This window comes from Theropithecus gelada, chromosome 12, assembly GCF_003255815.1.
Source record: "Theropithecus gelada isolate Dixy chromosome 12, Tgel_1.0, whole genome shotgun sequence".
Classification (NCBI taxonomy): Eukaryota; Metazoa; Chordata; class Mammalia; order Primates; family Cercopithecidae; genus Theropithecus; species Theropithecus gelada.
Window position 1 is genome coordinate 85,075,286 of NC_037680.1, and position 18,511 is coordinate 85,093,796.

Genomic DNA, 18,511 nt, shown 5'->3' on the forward strand with positions numbered 1-18,511 from the left:
TTTTCTTTTTGCTATTCAGCTCTTGTTTCCATTCTCTCAGTGACTCCTCTTTCCAGTATTCTCCACTGGCTTCTGGGTTTGGAACCTATACCATTCTTTCTCTTCTAGTTAAATAAGATGTGAAGGATGTGAGGGAATGAGCCATGTGGACATTTTGTGGAGGAGTGTCCCAAGAAAACAGGAATAACAAATTCCTGAGAGGAAATACACCTGGCAAGGAATAACATTCCTATGGTAATGGAATAGAGCAGTCTTAGAGTTAATTTTAAGGACTTTGTCATTTACTCTGAGTGAGATGGGAAGCTGTTGAAGAGTTTTACATTTTTTGTTGCTAATTTTTAATTGCTTTGAAAAAATGTCAAACATGCAGAAAAGTTGCGAGAATAGAAAAATGTATCTTCATATATTCTTCATTAAGATTTGGTAATTTATATTTTGTCCCTTTGCTTTCTCATTTTTCTTTTTTTAATTTTTATCTTCTTATTGTTATTATCATTATTATTTTTTGAGACGGAGTCTTGATCAGCTCACTGTAAGCTCTGCCTCCCGGGTTCATGCCGTTCTCCTGCTTCAGCCTCCCCAGTTGCTGGGACTACAGGTGCCTGCCACCATGCCCACCTAATTCTTTTTTATTTTTAGTAGAGATGGAATTTCACTATGTTAGCCAGGATAGTCTTGATCTCCTGACCTCGTGATCTGCACGCCTTGGCCTCCCAAAGTGTTGGGATTACAGGCGTGAGCCACTGCGCCCAGCCTATTATTTTTTAATAAAATATAGAGATGGGTTTTCACTTTGTTGTCCAGAATGGTCTTGAACTTCTGACCTCAAACGATCTTCCCACGTTGGATTCCCAAAGTGCCAGGATTACAGGTGTGAGCCACTGCACCTGGCCATCGTTTTTTATATTGTAATGCATATGTGCATATTTTCTGAACCATTTGAGAGTAAGTTACAGACATCATTATCCTTTTTTTGTTGTTATTTTTTATAGTAGTTTTAAGGTTCATAGAAAAAAATGAACAGAAAGTACAGAGAGTTCCCCCGTAGCCCCTGTCCCCACACATGCGCAGTCTTCATGACTATCAGTGTTCTGCACTGGAGTGGCATATTGTAATCAGTGAACCTGCTTTGACACATGATTATCATCTAAAAGTTCATAGTTAACATTAGAATTCACTCTTGGTGTTGAATATTCTATGGATTTGGACAAATGTATAATGACATACATCTGTCATTGTTGTATCCTACAGAATAGTTCCTCTGCCCGAAAAGTCTACTGGGCTCCTCCTATTTATCCCTTACTCTCCCTAACCCATGGCAATCATTAATCTTTTTTACTGTCTCCATAGGTTTACTTTTCCCAGAATGCCATATAGTTGGAATTTCACAGTGTGTAGACTTTTCAGATAGGCTTCTTTTACCTAGTAATAATGCATTTAAGTTTTCTCTATGTCTTTGCATAGCTTGATAGCTCATTTCTTTTTAGTGATGAATAATATCCCATTGTCTGGATACACTATAGTTTATGTATCTGCTCACCTACTGAAGGACATCTTGATTACTTCTAAGTTTTATCATTTATGAGCAAGGCTGTTGTGACATCTGAGTATAGGTTTTTTTGTGGGTGTAATTTTCAATTCATATGGATAAATACCAAGGAGCATGATTGCTGAGTCCTATGGTAAGATTATGTTTCATTTTGTAAGACACTGCTAGACTTTTTTCCAAAGTGGCTTTACCATTTTGCATTCCTACCAGCAATGAATGAGAGTACCTGTTGTTTCACATCCTCATCACATTTGGTGTTGTCAGTTTTGGATTTTGGCAGTTTTAGTGGGTGTGTAGTATTATCTCATGTGATTGACTTTTGTGTATTAATCTTGTATGCTGCCACCTTGCTATAATCACTTATTAATTTCAGGAGTTTGTTAGTTCTTTTGGATTTTCTATATAAACAGTCTTGTCATCTGTGAACAAAGTTTTGTTTCTTCCTTCCCAGTGTACCTTTTATTTCCTTTTCCTGTCTTTTTTTGTTAGCTAAGACTTCTAATTCAATGTTGAAAAGGAGTAGTGAGAGGGGACATCCTTTCCTTGTTCATGATCTTAGTGGGAAAACTTTTGAGTTTCTCACCATTAAGTATGATGTTAGCTATGTGTTGTTTTTTGTAGATATTTTTTATCATGTTGAGGAAGTTTTCTCTATTCCTGGTTTACTGAGTTTTTATAATGAAGGAGTGTTGGATTTTGTCAAGTGCTTTTTCCATATCAATGATATGATTATGTAGTTATTCTTCTGTAACTTGTTGATGTGATGGGTTATATTAATTGATTTTTGAATGTTGAACCAACCTTGCCTACCTGGGATAAATTCCATTTGGTTGTGGTGTATATAGTTTTTTATACATTGTTGGATTGGATTTGTTACTGTTTTGTTGAGGATAATAGTTTGTGGTTTCCTTTTCTTGTCATGTCTTTGTCTGGTTTTGGTATTAGGGAAATCCTGGCCTCATAGACTGAGTTAGAAAGTATTCCCTCTGATTCTATCTTCAGGAAAATTTTGTGGAGAATTGACATAATTTATTTCTTAAATGTTTGGTGGAATTCACCAGTGAATGCATCTGAGCCTGGTGCTTTCTGTTTTGGAAAGTTACCAGTTATTGATTCAATTTCTTTAAGAGAAATAGGTCTATTTCGATTTTCATTTCTGATATTAGTACTTTGTGTTTTCTCCCTTTTTTTTCTTAGCCTGGCTGGATACTTACTGATTTTATTGATCGTTTCAAAGAACCAGCTTTGGCTTTGTTGATTTTCTCTATTGGTTTCTTCTCTAATCTTTATTATTATTTTTCCTGTGCTTACTTTGGATTTAATATGCTTTTTAACCCCTTTGTTCCCTAAGGTGGAAGCTTAAATGATTGATTTTAAATCTTCTTTTTAAATGTATGTACTTTGTGCTATGAATTTCCCGCTAAGCACTACTTTCATTGCATTCCACAAATTTAGATAAGTTGTATTTTCATTTTCATTTTGTTACAAATATTTAAAAATTTTTCTTGATATTCTTCTTTGACTCATGTATTTTTTTTACACACTCTCCAAGGATTTTGGGATTTTGTAGCTGTCCTTCTGTTAATGATTTCTAGTTTGATTTCATTTTGGTTGTTGAAGGCAGACATTGTATGATTTCTACTCTTTTAAATTTGTTATGGTGTGTTTTATGGCCCAGAATGTGGTCTGTTTTGGTGAATGTTCCATGTGACTTGAGAGGAATGTGTATTCTGTTGTTGAATTAAGCAGTCTATAAGATGTCCATTATATCCACCTGATTAATGGTGTTGTTGAGTTCAGCCATGTTGTTACTGATTTTCTCTCTGCTGGATGTGTCCATCTCTGATAGAGGGATTAAAGTCTCCAGCTATAATAATGAATTCATCTATTTCTCCTGCAGTTCTATCAGTTTTTGCCTCATACATTTTGGTACTCTGTTAGGAGCGAGCATGCATATTAAGGATTGTTCTGTCTTTTGGAGTATTGATTTCTTTATCATTATGTAATTTCCCTTTTTATCTTTGATTGCTCTGAAGTCTGTTCTGTCTGAAAATTAATATAGTTACTCCTGCTCTTTTTTTAAAATTAGCGTTAACATGGTATATCTTTCTCCATCTATTTACTTTTTTTCATGTATCCTGTTTTGATTTCATTTAAAATTTTAGAAATTCATTTTTAAAATTGACACATAATAATTGTACATATTTGTGGGGTAAATAGTGACATTTTGACCGTTTACTTATTTTTTAATCTGTATGTGTCTTTGTATTTAAATTAGGTTTATTGTAGACAATATATTTTTGGATCTTATGTTTTGATCCATTCTAACCATCTCTGTCTTTTAGTTGGTGTATTTAGACTATTGATATTTAAGGTGATTACTGATATACTTAGAGTAATATCTGCCGTATTTGTTACTGTTTTCTACTTGTTGCTCTTGTTCGTTCTTCCTGTTTTTGTCTTCTGTACCTTTTCCACCTTTATGTATTTAATTATTTTATGGTATTCCATTTTCTCTCCTTTTTAAAAGATAGCAGTTATATTATTTTTACTTTTTTTAGTGATTGCCCTAGAGTTTGCAATGTAACTTACAACTAATCCACATTTACTTTGAAATAATACTATACAACGTCACAGGTAATGCAAATACCTTATAATAAAATACTCCCAATTTTTCCCTCCCATCTGTTGTATCATTGGCATTCATTTCACTTACATATAAGCATGCATATATACATAATTGAATACATTGTTGCTATTATTTTGAAGAAATAGTTATCTGTTACATCAACTAACCCTAAGAAAAAGAAAAGTTTTTACTTTAACTTATTCCTTCTTTGATGCTTTTCTTTGTGTATTAATAGATCTAAGTTTCTCACCTGTATCATATTCCTTCTCTCTGCCTTTTCAGCATTTTTTGCAAGGCAGGTCTACTGGCAAAAATTTCCCTCAGTTTTTGTTTGTCTAAGAAAGGCTTTACTTCTCCTTCACTTGTGAAGGGTATCATCAGGTGCAGAATTCTTGGCAGCTTTTTTCTCTCAATGTCTTAAATATTTCACTTCATTCTTTTTGCTTGCATGGCTTCTGAGGAGAAGTCAGATGTATTTGTTATCTTTGATCCTCTATAGGTAAGGTTTCTTTTTTTTCTTTAAATAGAGGTAGGGTCTTGCTGTGTTACCCAGGCTGGTCTCAAACTCCTGGCCTCAAGCGATCCTCTTGCTTTGGCTTCCGAAAGTGCAGGGATTACAGGTGTGAGCCACCACACTTGGTCTTTAAGGTGGTTTTTTCAAGATCTTTTTCCTTATTTTTGACTTTCTGCCATTTAAATACTCTTAGTTTTGCCTAAGTGCAGTTTTTTGCCATTTATCCACGCTTGTGTTCTCTGAGCTTCCTGGACCTGTGGCTTGGCATCTGACATTAATTTGGGGGAAATTCTCAGTGATTATGGCTTCAAATACTGCTTGTGTTCCTTTCTCTCTTTCTTCTTTTTTTTTTTGGTATTCCTATTACATTTATATTATACTTTTTTTAGCTGTCCCACAGTTCTTGGATCTTTTTTATATTTCTTTTCAGTTTTGGCAGTTTCCCTTGAGATAGCCTCAAGTTCAAAGATTCTTTCCTTACCTCTGTCTAGTCTACTAAGAGCCCATCAAAGGCACTCTTCTTTATTGTTATGGTGTTTTTGATTTCTTGCATTTCCTTTTTGTTTCTTTCTTAGGATATCCATCTCTCTGCTTACATTATCTATCTGTTCTTGCCTGTTGTTTACTTTTCCCATTAACACCCTTAACATATGAATTATAGTTTAAAAACAATTCCTAGACTGATAATTCCCACATTCATGTTGAGCCTGTTTTGGATGCTTGTTCAGTGTCTTTGAACTGTGTTTTTTGGCTTTCATTATGCTTTGTGATTTTTTGTTGAAAGGTGGACATATGTACTGGGTAAAAGGAACTATGGTAAATAGGCCTTTAGTGATGTAGTGATAGGATGTGAAGGGGAGGTGAAGTGGTCTCTAGTTCAGTGAGTCATTCTCACAAGTGAGCCTGTGCCCCTGAACTGTAAACTTTATCAGGGATTCTGGTTTTTTTTTTTTTTCCCCCTTTAGGTGAGACAGAATGGCTGGAGGGGGCTGGAGTTGGGGATTTTTCTTCCCCCATGTGGAAGGCTAGAAGGGGCTGCGGTTGGGGATTTCCTTCTCCCTGGGTAGGTTAAGCTCTGATATAACTCCAGCAGGTTAGTAGACTCTGGTAAAATAGTTTCTCCTCAGGGCGGAATTGTTATGAAGAACAGAATGATCTGACGTATTTTTAAATTGTTTATTCTCTCCCTCTGCTGGAAGCCAGAAGCTGGAGGGAATTTTTCTGACATTCACTGTGAGGACATGGTAGATCTGGAAGTGAAACTCCCAAAAACATCCCCACTACCCCCATGACTGGGTTCACCTAGAATTTGTATCTCTGGTATGTCTACACTGAGCCTTGAGGAATTTGTCAATTTGATTTTAGGTTTTCCTACCCTAGTATTGGTTCCCATGGAAGCTTCTGCTCCAGTGAGTTGTGATCCTTTGTATCTGCTTGTCTGTCTCTGCAGTATTTGAAGCAGGATTTGGCTTGCGACCTCACTTCTCTAATGGACCTAAGAACAATTGATGATTTTTCTGTTTGTTCAGGTTTTAGTTGTTGAGATGGAGTGAAGATGCTCACGTGCTAGACCAGAAGTAGAAAGTCCTGTTTTTTAGTTTTGAATACTTCAGTGTTTTTCCTCACAACAATCATGCTCTCTTACATAACAAATTTAGGAAATTTTAACAGTGGTAAATTTCTATTATGTAATATACTGCAGGTATTCTGATTTTGCCAATTGTCCTAATAATGTTTTTTTGTACTGATTTCCCCCCCAATCTGTGATCCAGTTCAGAATCATACTTTGAATTTATTTGTCATATGTCTTGGTTTTCTTTACTCTGTAACAGTATCTTAGTCTTTCTTTGTGAATAAGATAGACAAATTGTTGAGTAAAATGCCCATCAATTTAAGTTTATCAAAGGCTTCCTATGATTAGATTTGGGCTGTGCAGTTTTGGGGCAGAAATACTACATGAGTGCTACATCCTTCTCAATCTGTTATGTTATAAAGGACACAATACAAGTTTATCCCATTGGTGTTGCTGACTTGATCTCTTGCATGTTGGGTTTCTCCACTGTAAAGTTACTATTTTATCCTTTGTAATTAGTAAGTAATATGTAGGGGAGATACTTTGAAACTGCATGAATACCCTATATCTTACTAATTTTTCAGTCAATAGTTTTAGCATTCATTTATGATACTTGTTGAAATGCAGTGTTATTATGTTTGCAAAATGGTGACTTTTCTAAGTCTATCATTGCTTTTACGTTTATTAGTTGACATTCTACTCTGAAAACCTTTCCTTTGTTGGAGAGTTTTGGGTGGATTGTGGAAGGATGACACGACATTTTTTTTTTGAGACAGTCTCACTTTGTTGCCCAGGCTGGAGTGCAATGGCACGATTTCACCTCACCGCAACCTCTGCTTCCAAGGTTCAAGCGATTCTTGTGCCTCAGCCTTCCGCTAGCCTGGAATTACAGGCACCTGCTAGCATGGCTGGTGAATTTTTGTATTTTTAATAGAGACAGGGTCTCACCATGTTGGCCAGGCTGGTCTTAAACTCCTGACCTCAGGTGATTGGCCCGGCCTCCCAAAGTGCTGGAATTATAGGTGTGAGCCACTATGCCTGGATGAAATAGACAAATTCTAAATATATTTTGATTGTAGAGCTAATAGGATTTGCTAATCAACTGGATGTAGGCTTCAACAGAAAGACATCAAAGATGACTCAGATCTTTGGCCTGAGCAGTTGGAGGGGTGGAATTGCCAACTGGGAGGAACAGTTTGGTTTTAGATGTGTGAATCGGAGATATCGTCATCCAAGTGAGATGTCAAATAGTTGGATATATGAATCCAGAATTTAGGGGAGGGCTATAGGGTAGAGATATAAACTTGGATGTTGTCATCGTGTGCATGGTATTTAAAGCTATGAACTTGGATGAAGATCATCAAGAGAATGAGTGTGAGGAGGAAGGAAATAAGGACTAAGGACTGAGATTGGAGAAATCAAGAGAAGCCAGAAAAGGAGACGGGGGAGAGGCCAGTGAGGTGACAGGAAAACCAGGAGGGTATTTATCTTATTAGTCAAGTGGAGAAAGTTTTTCAAGGAAGGGGAGTTACGCTGCTGATATGTTAAGTAAGATGAAGAGTGAAAACTGACTAACGACACATTGGTAATCTTGATAGGCAGTCAGTGGGTTTGGGGTTCAAGAGATAATGGAAGAATTACTGGAGATGGGAGTTTTGCTGTAAAGTAGAGGGAAATGCAGCAAAGGGATGTGGAGTCAAGAGATGGCTTTTTAAAAAGATGGGGAAAATTACAGTATTCCTGTTGGCACGTGTAGAAGTGTAGGGCTACCTGTGCTAATTTACAATGTATGTGTTTTGAATTAATGCTAAGATTGATGTAAGTCTTTAGGAAAGATGTAATTTAGTCAGTGAGTGCTATCTCTAAATATAATTTTAATCAGGATTCTTGCTACTAGCCTACTTATTAGAGCTTTTGACAGCAAAATTGACTAATTTTCTTTTATTATTGCCACTGTATTAGAATATGTGCAGGAATGGTTAGAATGATAGAGAAATAGAATGTATGGATAATGTACCCACTGGAAAAGAGATTAAATTAAGACGTAATAGCAAGCTTTCACTAAAAGACTATGCCAAGAAATAAATAACCAATTATTTAAAAAAATTGCTTATTGACTATTTGATATCAGTGGTTTCCTATTAACTGACACTTTGCTAAACCTGTGAATACTTTCTTAAATTATTTTAAAAATATTTTTATCTTATACTGGGGAAATATGGTTTTTCAATTGCCACCTAATTGTAGGTGGCAGCCCTGATACGTATTAGTCGAGCTACTTTAGGCAGATTACTTAATCCCTAATTCTTGATTTCTTTATCTGTAAAATAGAGCTAGTAATACATATTCCATAGGATGCTGTGAAGATTAAATGTGGGAAGATACAGATACTGCCCTAATGAATGAGTTATATATATATAGTCTAACACATCATAGGTGCTTTTGCCTGTTATCCTTTATGTGGAAGCTAAAATTGGGTTTAATTTTTTTCTAGATAGAAGCCAACTAAATTTCTAGTTACCTTTTCTTTTAAATAAATTAAAGTTTCCTTGATGCAATTGGTATTCCACTTCTAAGTCATTTGTTTGGTAACTTTACCAAGAGTTAAAATAAAGGATATGTATGAATGCTGATATTACGAGAAGAAACAAATTTCTTGTAATTTTTTTACTGACAAAATAGCATAATGTAATAATACTTGAGGGCAATATTTTAAATATAGGTCTACTAGTGAGAAGAAAGGAATTCTTTTTTTGGTCATAACATTTTGCTTATTTGGACGTCAAAATTGGTGTTCCCTTCATCAGACTGATTGCATTGCAGATGTTTAACTATAAAACCTTCTTAGTTCATGGGCTATACAAAAACTGTAAGCAGGCTAGATTTGGCCTGTAGGCCATAGTTTCCTGACCCTGATCTGCAAGATGATTTCTGCATTTAGTTTCAGTCTTTATATTTGTTATTTAAAAAAACCAAAAAATCCACTAACTTACAGCATTTTAACAAGAAGACTTTGTATCTATTCCCTTTGAAATATTACTGATATATGAGCCATGTAATTGTTTTCCTGTAATCTTTCCATAGCTACTTTCTTTTAACCTTATTCTCAAGTAGTTTTAGACACACATAGAATTGCAAAATGTAGACTTACATGGAGTTGCAAATATCGTACAGAGAGTTTCTGGGTATCCTTTACCAGATTTCTTCCAATGATAGTATCATGCATAACCATCATAAACACTTTTAAAAGTACCCTTAACATTGGTAAATAATCATTTATTTAAAAATAAATTTTCTCTATAATTCTGTTTATTGAAGAAGAATTTACACCTGTGATTTCACTTTTTGTTTTTATTTCCAGATCAGCCAGCATTACTAACCTGTCACTGGATAGATCTGGTTCTCCTATGGTACCTTCATATGAGACATCTGTCAGTCCCCAGGCTAACCGAACATATGTTAGGACAGAGACCACTGAGGATGAACGCAAAATTCTTCTGGTACTGGTCCAGTATCTTTGACCTATTGCTAGTTTTGAGCATAGAGAATGTTTATGTGACTGAGTCTTTTTTTTTTTCTTTTTGAGACAGAGTCTCGGTGTGCCGCCCAGATTGGGGTGCAGTGGTGTGATCTTGGCTCCCGGCAACCTCCGCCTCCCAGACTCAAGCGATTCTGGTGCCTTAGCCTCCTGAGTAGCTGGGATTACAGGCACGTGCCAGCACACCTGGCTAATTTTTTGTATTTTTAGTAGAGATGTGGTTTCACCATGTTGGCCAGGCTGGTCTCAAACTCCTGACCTCAAGTGATCTGTCCACCTTGGCTCCCAGAGTGCTGGGATTACAGGTATGAGCCACTGCACCCAGCCTGTCACTGAGTCTTTTTAAAAAGAAACATATAAATGAAATAGTGTATCAGTTAAACAGAAGTGCTTAGCTTCAGTTTTACTAGGATCACCTGAGCGATGGGTCGAGTATTCTGTACTCATTGCATTAATATTTTCTTCTTTTCTTTTCTTTTTTCCTTTTTTTTTTATTTGGAGATGGAGTCTCACTCTGTCCCCAGGCTGGAGTGCAGTGGCGGGATCTCGGCTCGCTGCAGTCTCTCCCTTCCAGGTTCAAGCGATTCTCCTGCCTCAGCCTCGTGAGTAGCTGGGACTACAGGCACGTGCCAGCACACTCAGCTAATTTTTGTATTTTTAGTAGAGACAGGGTTTCACAATGTTGGTCAGGATGGTCTCAATATCCTGACCTTGTGATCTGCCTGCCTCAGCCTCCCAAAGTGCTGGGATTACAGGTGTGAGCCACCATGCCTGGCCAGTATTTTCTTTACCCCTTTTGCCTGGTAAAATCAGAATTCAGTTACCTACATAATAAGAGAGCTTAACTCTTAGGTCCCATATTGCTATTTAAGCTTTGAAGCATGTTTGTTATACACATGTAACACTTTTCAGACATTTAATACTATATGTTTATATGAAATAATCAGTTGCTTATTGAATTTATCTGTGCATAAAATACTGTGTTCAATTATAAGAGTGACTCAGAGAAATGGAAGATATGGCTGTGTCCTTAAGCTTATAATTCAAAAGTAGAAGTAAGAGCCAGGTGTGGTGGCACGCAGTTGTAGTCCCAGCTACTTGGGAGGTCAGGACAAGAGGACTCTTGAGGCCAGGGGTTTGAGGCTGTAGGGTGCTGTGATCATGGCCATGAATAGCCACTGCACTCCAGCCTGGGCAACATAGCAAGACCTTGTCTCTAAGACAACAAACAAACCAACAAACTCACAAAAGGTAGAAATAAGATCAGGGAGAAGATCCTTAATAGTGGAAGTAGTATTACTTTAACAATAAAAAAGTGTCAAATAATATGACTACATGTCAGGTAAGAATTCAAAAAACAGCTCATTACTAATGAGGGAATCAGAAAAAGGCTTAAACTGAAGGACTTGAACTGGACCTTGAGAGATGGAATAGTTTTGGATAGGCAGTTAGGAAGGTGAATCTTATTTAAAGGTGTGAAGAAAGTTATAGAGGTAAGAATAAGCATAACATTTTCCATGGCCAGAAGTAGGATTTTTTAATTGGGAGAGAGTTTAAATAGCAGTCTGGGGGCAATGAGAAAGGAAAGTTATTTGGGACTACCTGGTGGAAGGCAATGAATTCTGTACTTACAGATGTAGATTTGAACCTTTAGTTGCTGAGGAACATTCAGAATTTTTTTGAGAAGGGAGTAATTTACTGAAGGTCTTCCTTTAAAAAAAACTCATCTGGCAGTTGGGTACATGGTGAGATCTGGTGGAGTGAAAGCCTCTAGGAACAGTTACCTTAGGTTAGTGTGATTAACTGTTGTCTCCCTCTGCCTTGCCCTATCTCCAAAGAAGAATACATAAATAGGAGATGTGCCATTGATTGAAAAAAGAAGTATTTGGAATAGTTGGTTTTCAAGAGAAAAAGTTACGTTTGGAATTAGATGAGCTGAGTTCAAGCTGTTCCCATGTATATGTCATTTGTATTAAATTGTGTGAGTTAGCTACCATAAAGAAATCCAAATTAGGTTTCCTTTTATGAGTCTCAAAATCACAGGAAAACATCTGAAAAGGTATATAACATTTTTCTAAAGAGTAACTACTTGCTGTTAATGTGATTGCAGGACAGTGTTCAGTTAAAGGACCTGTGGAAAAAAATCTGCCATCACAGCAGTGGAATGGAGTTTCAGGATCACCGGTACTGGTTGAGAACGCATCCCAACTGCATTGTAGGAAAGGAATTAGTCAACTGGCTAATCCGAAATGGGCACATTGCCACAAGGTATTCTGATCTTAGAAAGAGGTTTCTATGTTTTGAATGAGAAAACATATTTGAAGATAGTAAGAGTTACAGATTTCTTTGTAGAGTTAGGGTGCTTTTTGTTTTATCTGATTGATGGTTTATTGTGCTAATTATTTAACCCTCCTCCAGTCTGAGTTTTAACCAGCAGAGAACAGATGCAAGGAGTACAAGGAGCCAAATGGGATCTTAATTTACCTTATTAAAAGCAGAAGAACTCTCTAGCAAAGCAGGATTAGAGAATGTAGCTGGAACCTAAGGCCAAAGAATTCCTCAGCTACTGTTCACTAATCTAGACAGGTTGTAACCTGTGTTGAGTATTTAGTCTGTGAGCTATGCCTGTCAGGTCCTAGCTTGCCTCACAAATCATTTATAAAAAAGAGTAACAGGTCCTGCTTTTCAAATACACATATACCCTAGCTTTTACTGTTTTCTCAGATTAGCTACTACTCCTCTCACGGGAAGAAAAAGGTACGTAAAGAAGTAAGGAGAGAAATAGCTTTAAGCAGTAAAGCCCTGGTTGCAATTTTGGCTGTATATATTTTTTAGCTTTGTGCTTTTAGTCACATTATTCAATCTCTTTGAGACTTCTTCAATATGAGGAAAATTATGTGGTCCTTTGAATAAACTGGGGGGGATGAAATAATATTGGCTGAAGTGCTTTATGAATTGTGAAATGCCATATAATGTACTGTGTCATTAAGTGTCTATTTCATGTATATATGTATACATATTTTATGCCTGTATCTGTAATGTTTGGTATTGTCTTATTAAAACTAAGCTCCTTGAAGGTAGGAGCTTTTCTCAGCATTTTTTAAATCTGTTAAGTACAGGGTTGTGCATGCATTGAATACTCAGTCAATGCTTGCTGTTATTAAAATTAGGTTTTGTTAGGACTGCCTTACCAGTAGTTTCTTGTCCTTTACTATAGTACCTGGAAGAATCTTGTAATTTGCTTTAACTCTCTCTTGTTTTGTCCTTTACTTATCCAAGGGCCATATGAAATTCTAATTCTGATTAGAACTGAAAAAAAAATTTAAGGTTGTATCTTATCTGGTACTTAACTGTTCTGATTGACTTTTAAAACTTTTCATTTTTGTGGGTCTTGATTCAGGGCACAAGCTATAGCGATTGGACAAGCAATGGTTGATGGACGTTGGCTGGATTGTGTTAGTCATCACGACCAGCTTTTCAGAGATGAGTATGCGCTGTATAGACCACTGCAGGTACTTTTCAGTGTTTACTGCCAATTAGAATGTAGCAAGCTTATTTTATAGTCTTTCTTCATCAGTGGGAATAAAAAGTAGTTTATTAGAAGATCATTTTTTCTAACATTTTTTCCTGCTGTTTGAGGAAAGTTAAAACATTTTTTTTTTACTTGGCAGGCAGCAATAATGAAAAAGCTGCCATTAGAATCAAACATTTTATTGTTTACTTTAAATTTGATCAGACAGTAAAAAGGAAAAGAATAAGAATCAAACACTTTTTTTAGTTGGTGTGGTAGTTCTTAAATTTGGCTTTATGGTGTTTATAGTTGCTTATCATTTAACTTTAATGGTTTTTGGTTTTATTATGCCTATGTTTTTAGAACTGAGAGTATAAGTAATACAATGAAAAATTTTATGACATCTATTGAAATAATTTTGACTCTAGCACTATTGTATAACAATAGTGATGATGGCCAGGTGTGGTGGCTCACACCTGTAATCCTAGCACTTTCGGAGGCCGAGGCGGGCAGATCATCTGAGGTCAGGAGATCGAGACCATCCTGGCTAACATGGTGAAACCCCGTCTGTACTAAAAATACAAAAAAAATTAGTCAGGCGTGGTGGTGGGTGCCTGTAGTTCCAACTACTTGGGAGGCTGAGACAGGAGAATGACATGAACCCGGGAGGTGGAGCTTGCAGTGAGCTGAGATTGCGCCACTGTACTCCAGCCTGGATAACAGAGCAAGACTCCATCTCAAAACAAACAAACAAACAAAAACAATGGTATACTGATGAATATATATTTTTTTGCTTTAGGGAAGTGGAAATTATTTAAAGATATAACTTCAGAAAAAGATATACGTTCACTCTTGGTTTATGTAATTTGATACAATATGTGGGTTATATATACACACACACATATAAACATATATAAACATATATATACACACAGGCACACATGTATATATAGCCAACCCTTAAGAGTTAGGGATACTGACCCCCTGAAGAGTTGAAAATTCACCGATGTTTGACTTCCCCAAAACTTAACTACTAATAGCTTACTGTTGACTGGAATCTTTATTAATAACAGGCAATTAATACATATTTTGTATGTTGTATGTATTATATACCATATTCTTACAATATTTTGTATGTTGTGTGTATTATATACCATATTCTTACAATAAAGCAAGCTACGGAAACATGAAGAAAATCATAAGGAAGAGGAACTTTACTTACTATTCATTAAGTGGAAATGGATCCTCACAAAAGTCTTCATCCTCATTGTTTCATGTTGAGTAGGCTGAGGAGGAGGGAGGGAAAGAAGAGATTGCTTTTGCTGTCTGCAGAGGCAGAAAAAAAAATCTACATATAAATAGACCCGTGCAGTTTAAACCCTTGTTCAAGGGTCAGCTGTGTAATGTTTAGTAACACCTTTGTGAACTAAAATTGGAAAGTCAATGGTTAGAAGAGACAAATGACTCCAAATACTGGTGTGGTGTGATTGATTAAAATTTATTTTCCAATATGTGTTCTGGAGAGAGTTTCCCCAGAGCTAAAATAAATTCTAAGCTATCTTCACTCTCAGGACTAAGGCATGAAATAAAACACTCTAAAATCTGTATTAAAAAAATGTTTTGTTCTTAATATACAACTTAAGTCTTCTAGTTAATGAAAATTACAGTTTTAAAGAGTGGAATCGTCAGTATGATTCTGGTTTATAACTTAGTTTTTGCTAATTTGTTTATTTTTATATAAATTCAGTTGTTAAGTTCGTAGAAATATTGGACTACAATTTATTTGTAGTGTGACAGCCTTAACATTGTTGCCATTGAGGGCCAATTGCTTGGATCCTGTCTTCATCCTTTCAGAGTACAGAATTTTCTGAGACGCCGTCTCCAGACAGTGACTCGGTGAACTCCGTGGAAGGACACTCTGAACCATCCTGGTTTAAAGACATAAAGTTTGATGACAGTGACACAGAACAGATAGCTGAAGAAGGTGACGATAATTTGGCTAGTGAGTTTAACTTTCTAACATTTTAGTGTTGATGGGTTGTTACTGTGTATGAATGATAAAATGATTACCTTGTTTGTTGAAATAATTCCGCTTTATGATTTATGGCTCCAACTAAATGGAAACATCTGATAGCAGTCTTTGTCTTAGATACAGTATTTTCTTAAACCAACTTGTTAGGCTGACACTTCTAGATTTTACCATAGTCTATAGTTTGCAGCAGCTTAAAAATAACTGAACTAATAATATGGCAGCAGACAACTTTCTCATCTCTTCACTATGATATCAGACTTTCTCTCTGCAGAACCTCCAATATATTTCTTCATTTTAAAAATTGATTTTACATTTAACTTGTTCAAATTTTATTAAGTCTACACAGAAGTACATGAAAATACTGTATCCATTTTGGTATTGCACATTGGGCTTGTATATTAAAAAAACATTTTTCTCCTTTCCTCCAATACCCTGATAAAACCCATTTTTACTCCCCTCCTCTCCCTATATTTCTTTCCCCTTCCCAACACTAAAAGATTCTGCCAGTCCTAGCAAGCGCACATCAGTCAGCAGTTTCCAGTCCACAGTGGACAGTGACTCAGCCGCTTCTATCAGCCTGAACGTGGAGCTGGACAACGTGAACTTCCATATCAAGAAGCCCTCCAAGTACCCACATGTGCCCCCTCACCCTGCTGACCAAAAAGGTAGGAGGTAGTCACCATCTGGAATCCAAACACAGGCTGGACAGCTGGGCCATAGGATCTCATGCCAGCCTGTCTTTCTGGCTTCCTCTGTCCCATGTGGCTGAGGGGATTTGGTGTGGGTTTTGTTCTACCCTTTCTCATTTCTCCCACACCTCCTCCCCATACCTTTTTTGGTTGATTCCTTTTATTTCTTGTTTTCTTCCTCAGCACCACCATGCCCAGTTTAAAGCTTGTAGTCTTTAAAAGGAACCACATCTGACTGCTCTTCCCATAATGTGCAACTTCCAAGGTGGCATTTCTTTGCATTTATAACATGGATGTTCTGCTCTATTCTTTTCTCTTTCTTCATTTAACATTTTAAAGCCTGTTTGCCTTTGCCGTTACCCAGTAACATAATATTTCACTAAACTCATTAAGATGCTTGAACTAGATTGGGGGAAAATCATTCACACATTCCAAAATACCTCCACAGTAATTCATAATGCTTATTATGTATATTCTATGTGTATTAAAACAATTTCTTCTCTAATGTAAAATGAATTCATTATTTTTAGCTATCTTATTTGATGCTTTAGTCTGTTGGCTCAAAAATAGTAGTGACCATATTCAAAAGACATTTTGTGTAAAAGGAGAAAGAGGTAAACATTACTAAAATCTAACATAGCAGCTTATAAGAAATGCCTGTTGTTAAAATGGATGATGAGGCTTACTTTATTGGATATAATTAAAAGCCAGTTTAAATTATGGTCCTATCATGGGATTGTGTAAAAGTGAATAAGTAAAAAATGCATGAGTAAATAAATAAATGTGGGATTTCGTTATGTCGTAATAACTGAAAAATCAATATTATAAAGATGAAGCACTTTATTCCATGATTTTACCTGGAGTTTGTATTTTAAACATATAACTGTCTAAAGTAGAATTGTCTCCTTACTTAGATCTGAAATGGTTGCCTAAGTTTTGCGCACTCTATTTTGAGCCTAAAAATAGATCAGAAAACAGAAGCTTTTGAACCAAACATTTATACTAAAATGATTTGATACAAGTTTATATTTCTCCAACAAATTTCTCATAATTGTCAGTATTAGCTATTATCAAAATGTGGTAAAATGATACTTAAGAGTTATAGTAATAAAAAGGAATATGTTATTTAAAAATAAGAAATTTAGAGAGGGTGTGTTAATGAGGAGACTTGACTAACATTGAACATGAATAAGATAGACATCTTTATGGAAATCCTCAAAACAGAAACTGGAAAAATGATGGAGAATATTTGGGTGAGTATGAAAGGATGGAAAAGCAGATATGACACTTATGTGAGAATTAACTATAGATGGTGGTCACATGGGGGATATTATGAAGGTTTTGAATATAAACTTGCAGATGTGGGTCAGGGGCACACAGATGATGAACATCTGTTCTCTGGACACATCTGTTGGCAATTGCATTTTGCTGTAAGCAGAATGTGAAGTACACTTTTGACTTGCTGATGATTTCACCTCTTGGAATGTTAAAGGAGTTCTGAAAATCTTGAAGAGTGACCTGTCATCATAAGAGTTTGTAATAGCAAAGGATAGACTGCTGAGCACAGTCAGATACTTACTTTTGAAAACCTAACTTGAGAACATGTGGAGTGGAATGGAACAGGAGGCTCCAAAAATGACATTGTTATGGTAACAACCCCAGATTGTGTCTCCAAGGAAATTGACAGGAGAAACACCTGCAGTTAACAAAAATATGACTCCTTTCGAACCTCCCTGATCTCAATCCCTTTTTTTTTTTTTTTAAGAGACAACAGGCTGGAGTGCAGTTGTGCGATCTCAGCTCACTGCAACCTCCACCTCTTGGGTTCAAGTGATTATCCCACCTCAACCTCCTGAGTAGCTGGGATTACCAGTGCACACCACCATGCCTGACTAATTTTTTGTATTTTTAATAAAGATGGGGTTTTACCATGTTGGTCTTGAACTCCTGGCCTCAAGTGATCCACACCCACCTTGGCCTCCGTAAGTGCTGGGATTACAGGCATGAGCCATTGTGCCTGGCCCTCAATCTTTTAAACAGATTGCCTATCAAAGTTGTAAGTGGCAACTTGCATAGGGGAATAAATCTGAAAGAGGGGACAGCACTTTTAAGAAAAATGACAGTATAATAGAAGTCCAGCTTGCACTGAAGGTTGGAGAAAATGCCAAGGATATCTGAGAAATATTTAAAGTTTAGTAGAAAGAAAAACTAGGCCAGTTATTTGGGAAAGTTATGTAATATTGATTGATGACTAAAAGAAGGCTTTTTTTCCTCCCCACTCTTTAGACTAATCTTATCAGAAAAGAATACACGTGGTTAAGAGGAAAGTGAAGTCCAGGGTAATAAAGAGATAGAGAATTAATGGTTTTTTAAATAAGTCTGTTGCCAGGTTTAGGCAAACTATATACCAGGTTATTGAAAGACTTTGGATCTGGGATCATGGAGCCAGAGTTTGTTATCTTTGACGAGTTGCAAA

General features: G+C 36.3%; 1 protein-coding gene across 2 annotated transcripts in view; it reads left to right on the forward strand.

Annotated features, from left to right (window-relative positions):
- Positions 1–18,511, forward strand: part of PIKFYVE (phosphoinositide kinase, FYVE-type zinc finger containing) — a 93,077-nt gene that overhangs the window by 24,000 nt on the left and 50,566 nt on the right. Inside the window, exons 8-12 of one of the 2 annotated variants that reach the window (XM_025404915.1) lie at positions 9,627–9,765; positions 11,914–12,071; positions 13,204–13,315; positions 15,169–15,316; positions 15,844–16,011. In XM_025404915.1, the coding sequence (XP_025260700.1) occupies positions 9,627–9,765; positions 11,914–12,071; positions 13,204–13,315; positions 15,169–15,316; positions 15,844–16,011 (725 nt within the window). Of the gene's footprint in view, positions 1–9,626; positions 9,766–11,913; positions 12,072–13,203; positions 13,316–15,168; positions 15,317–15,843; positions 16,548–18,511 lie in introns of those variants that run through there. The other variant, XM_025404916.1, reaches the window with a different exon arrangement.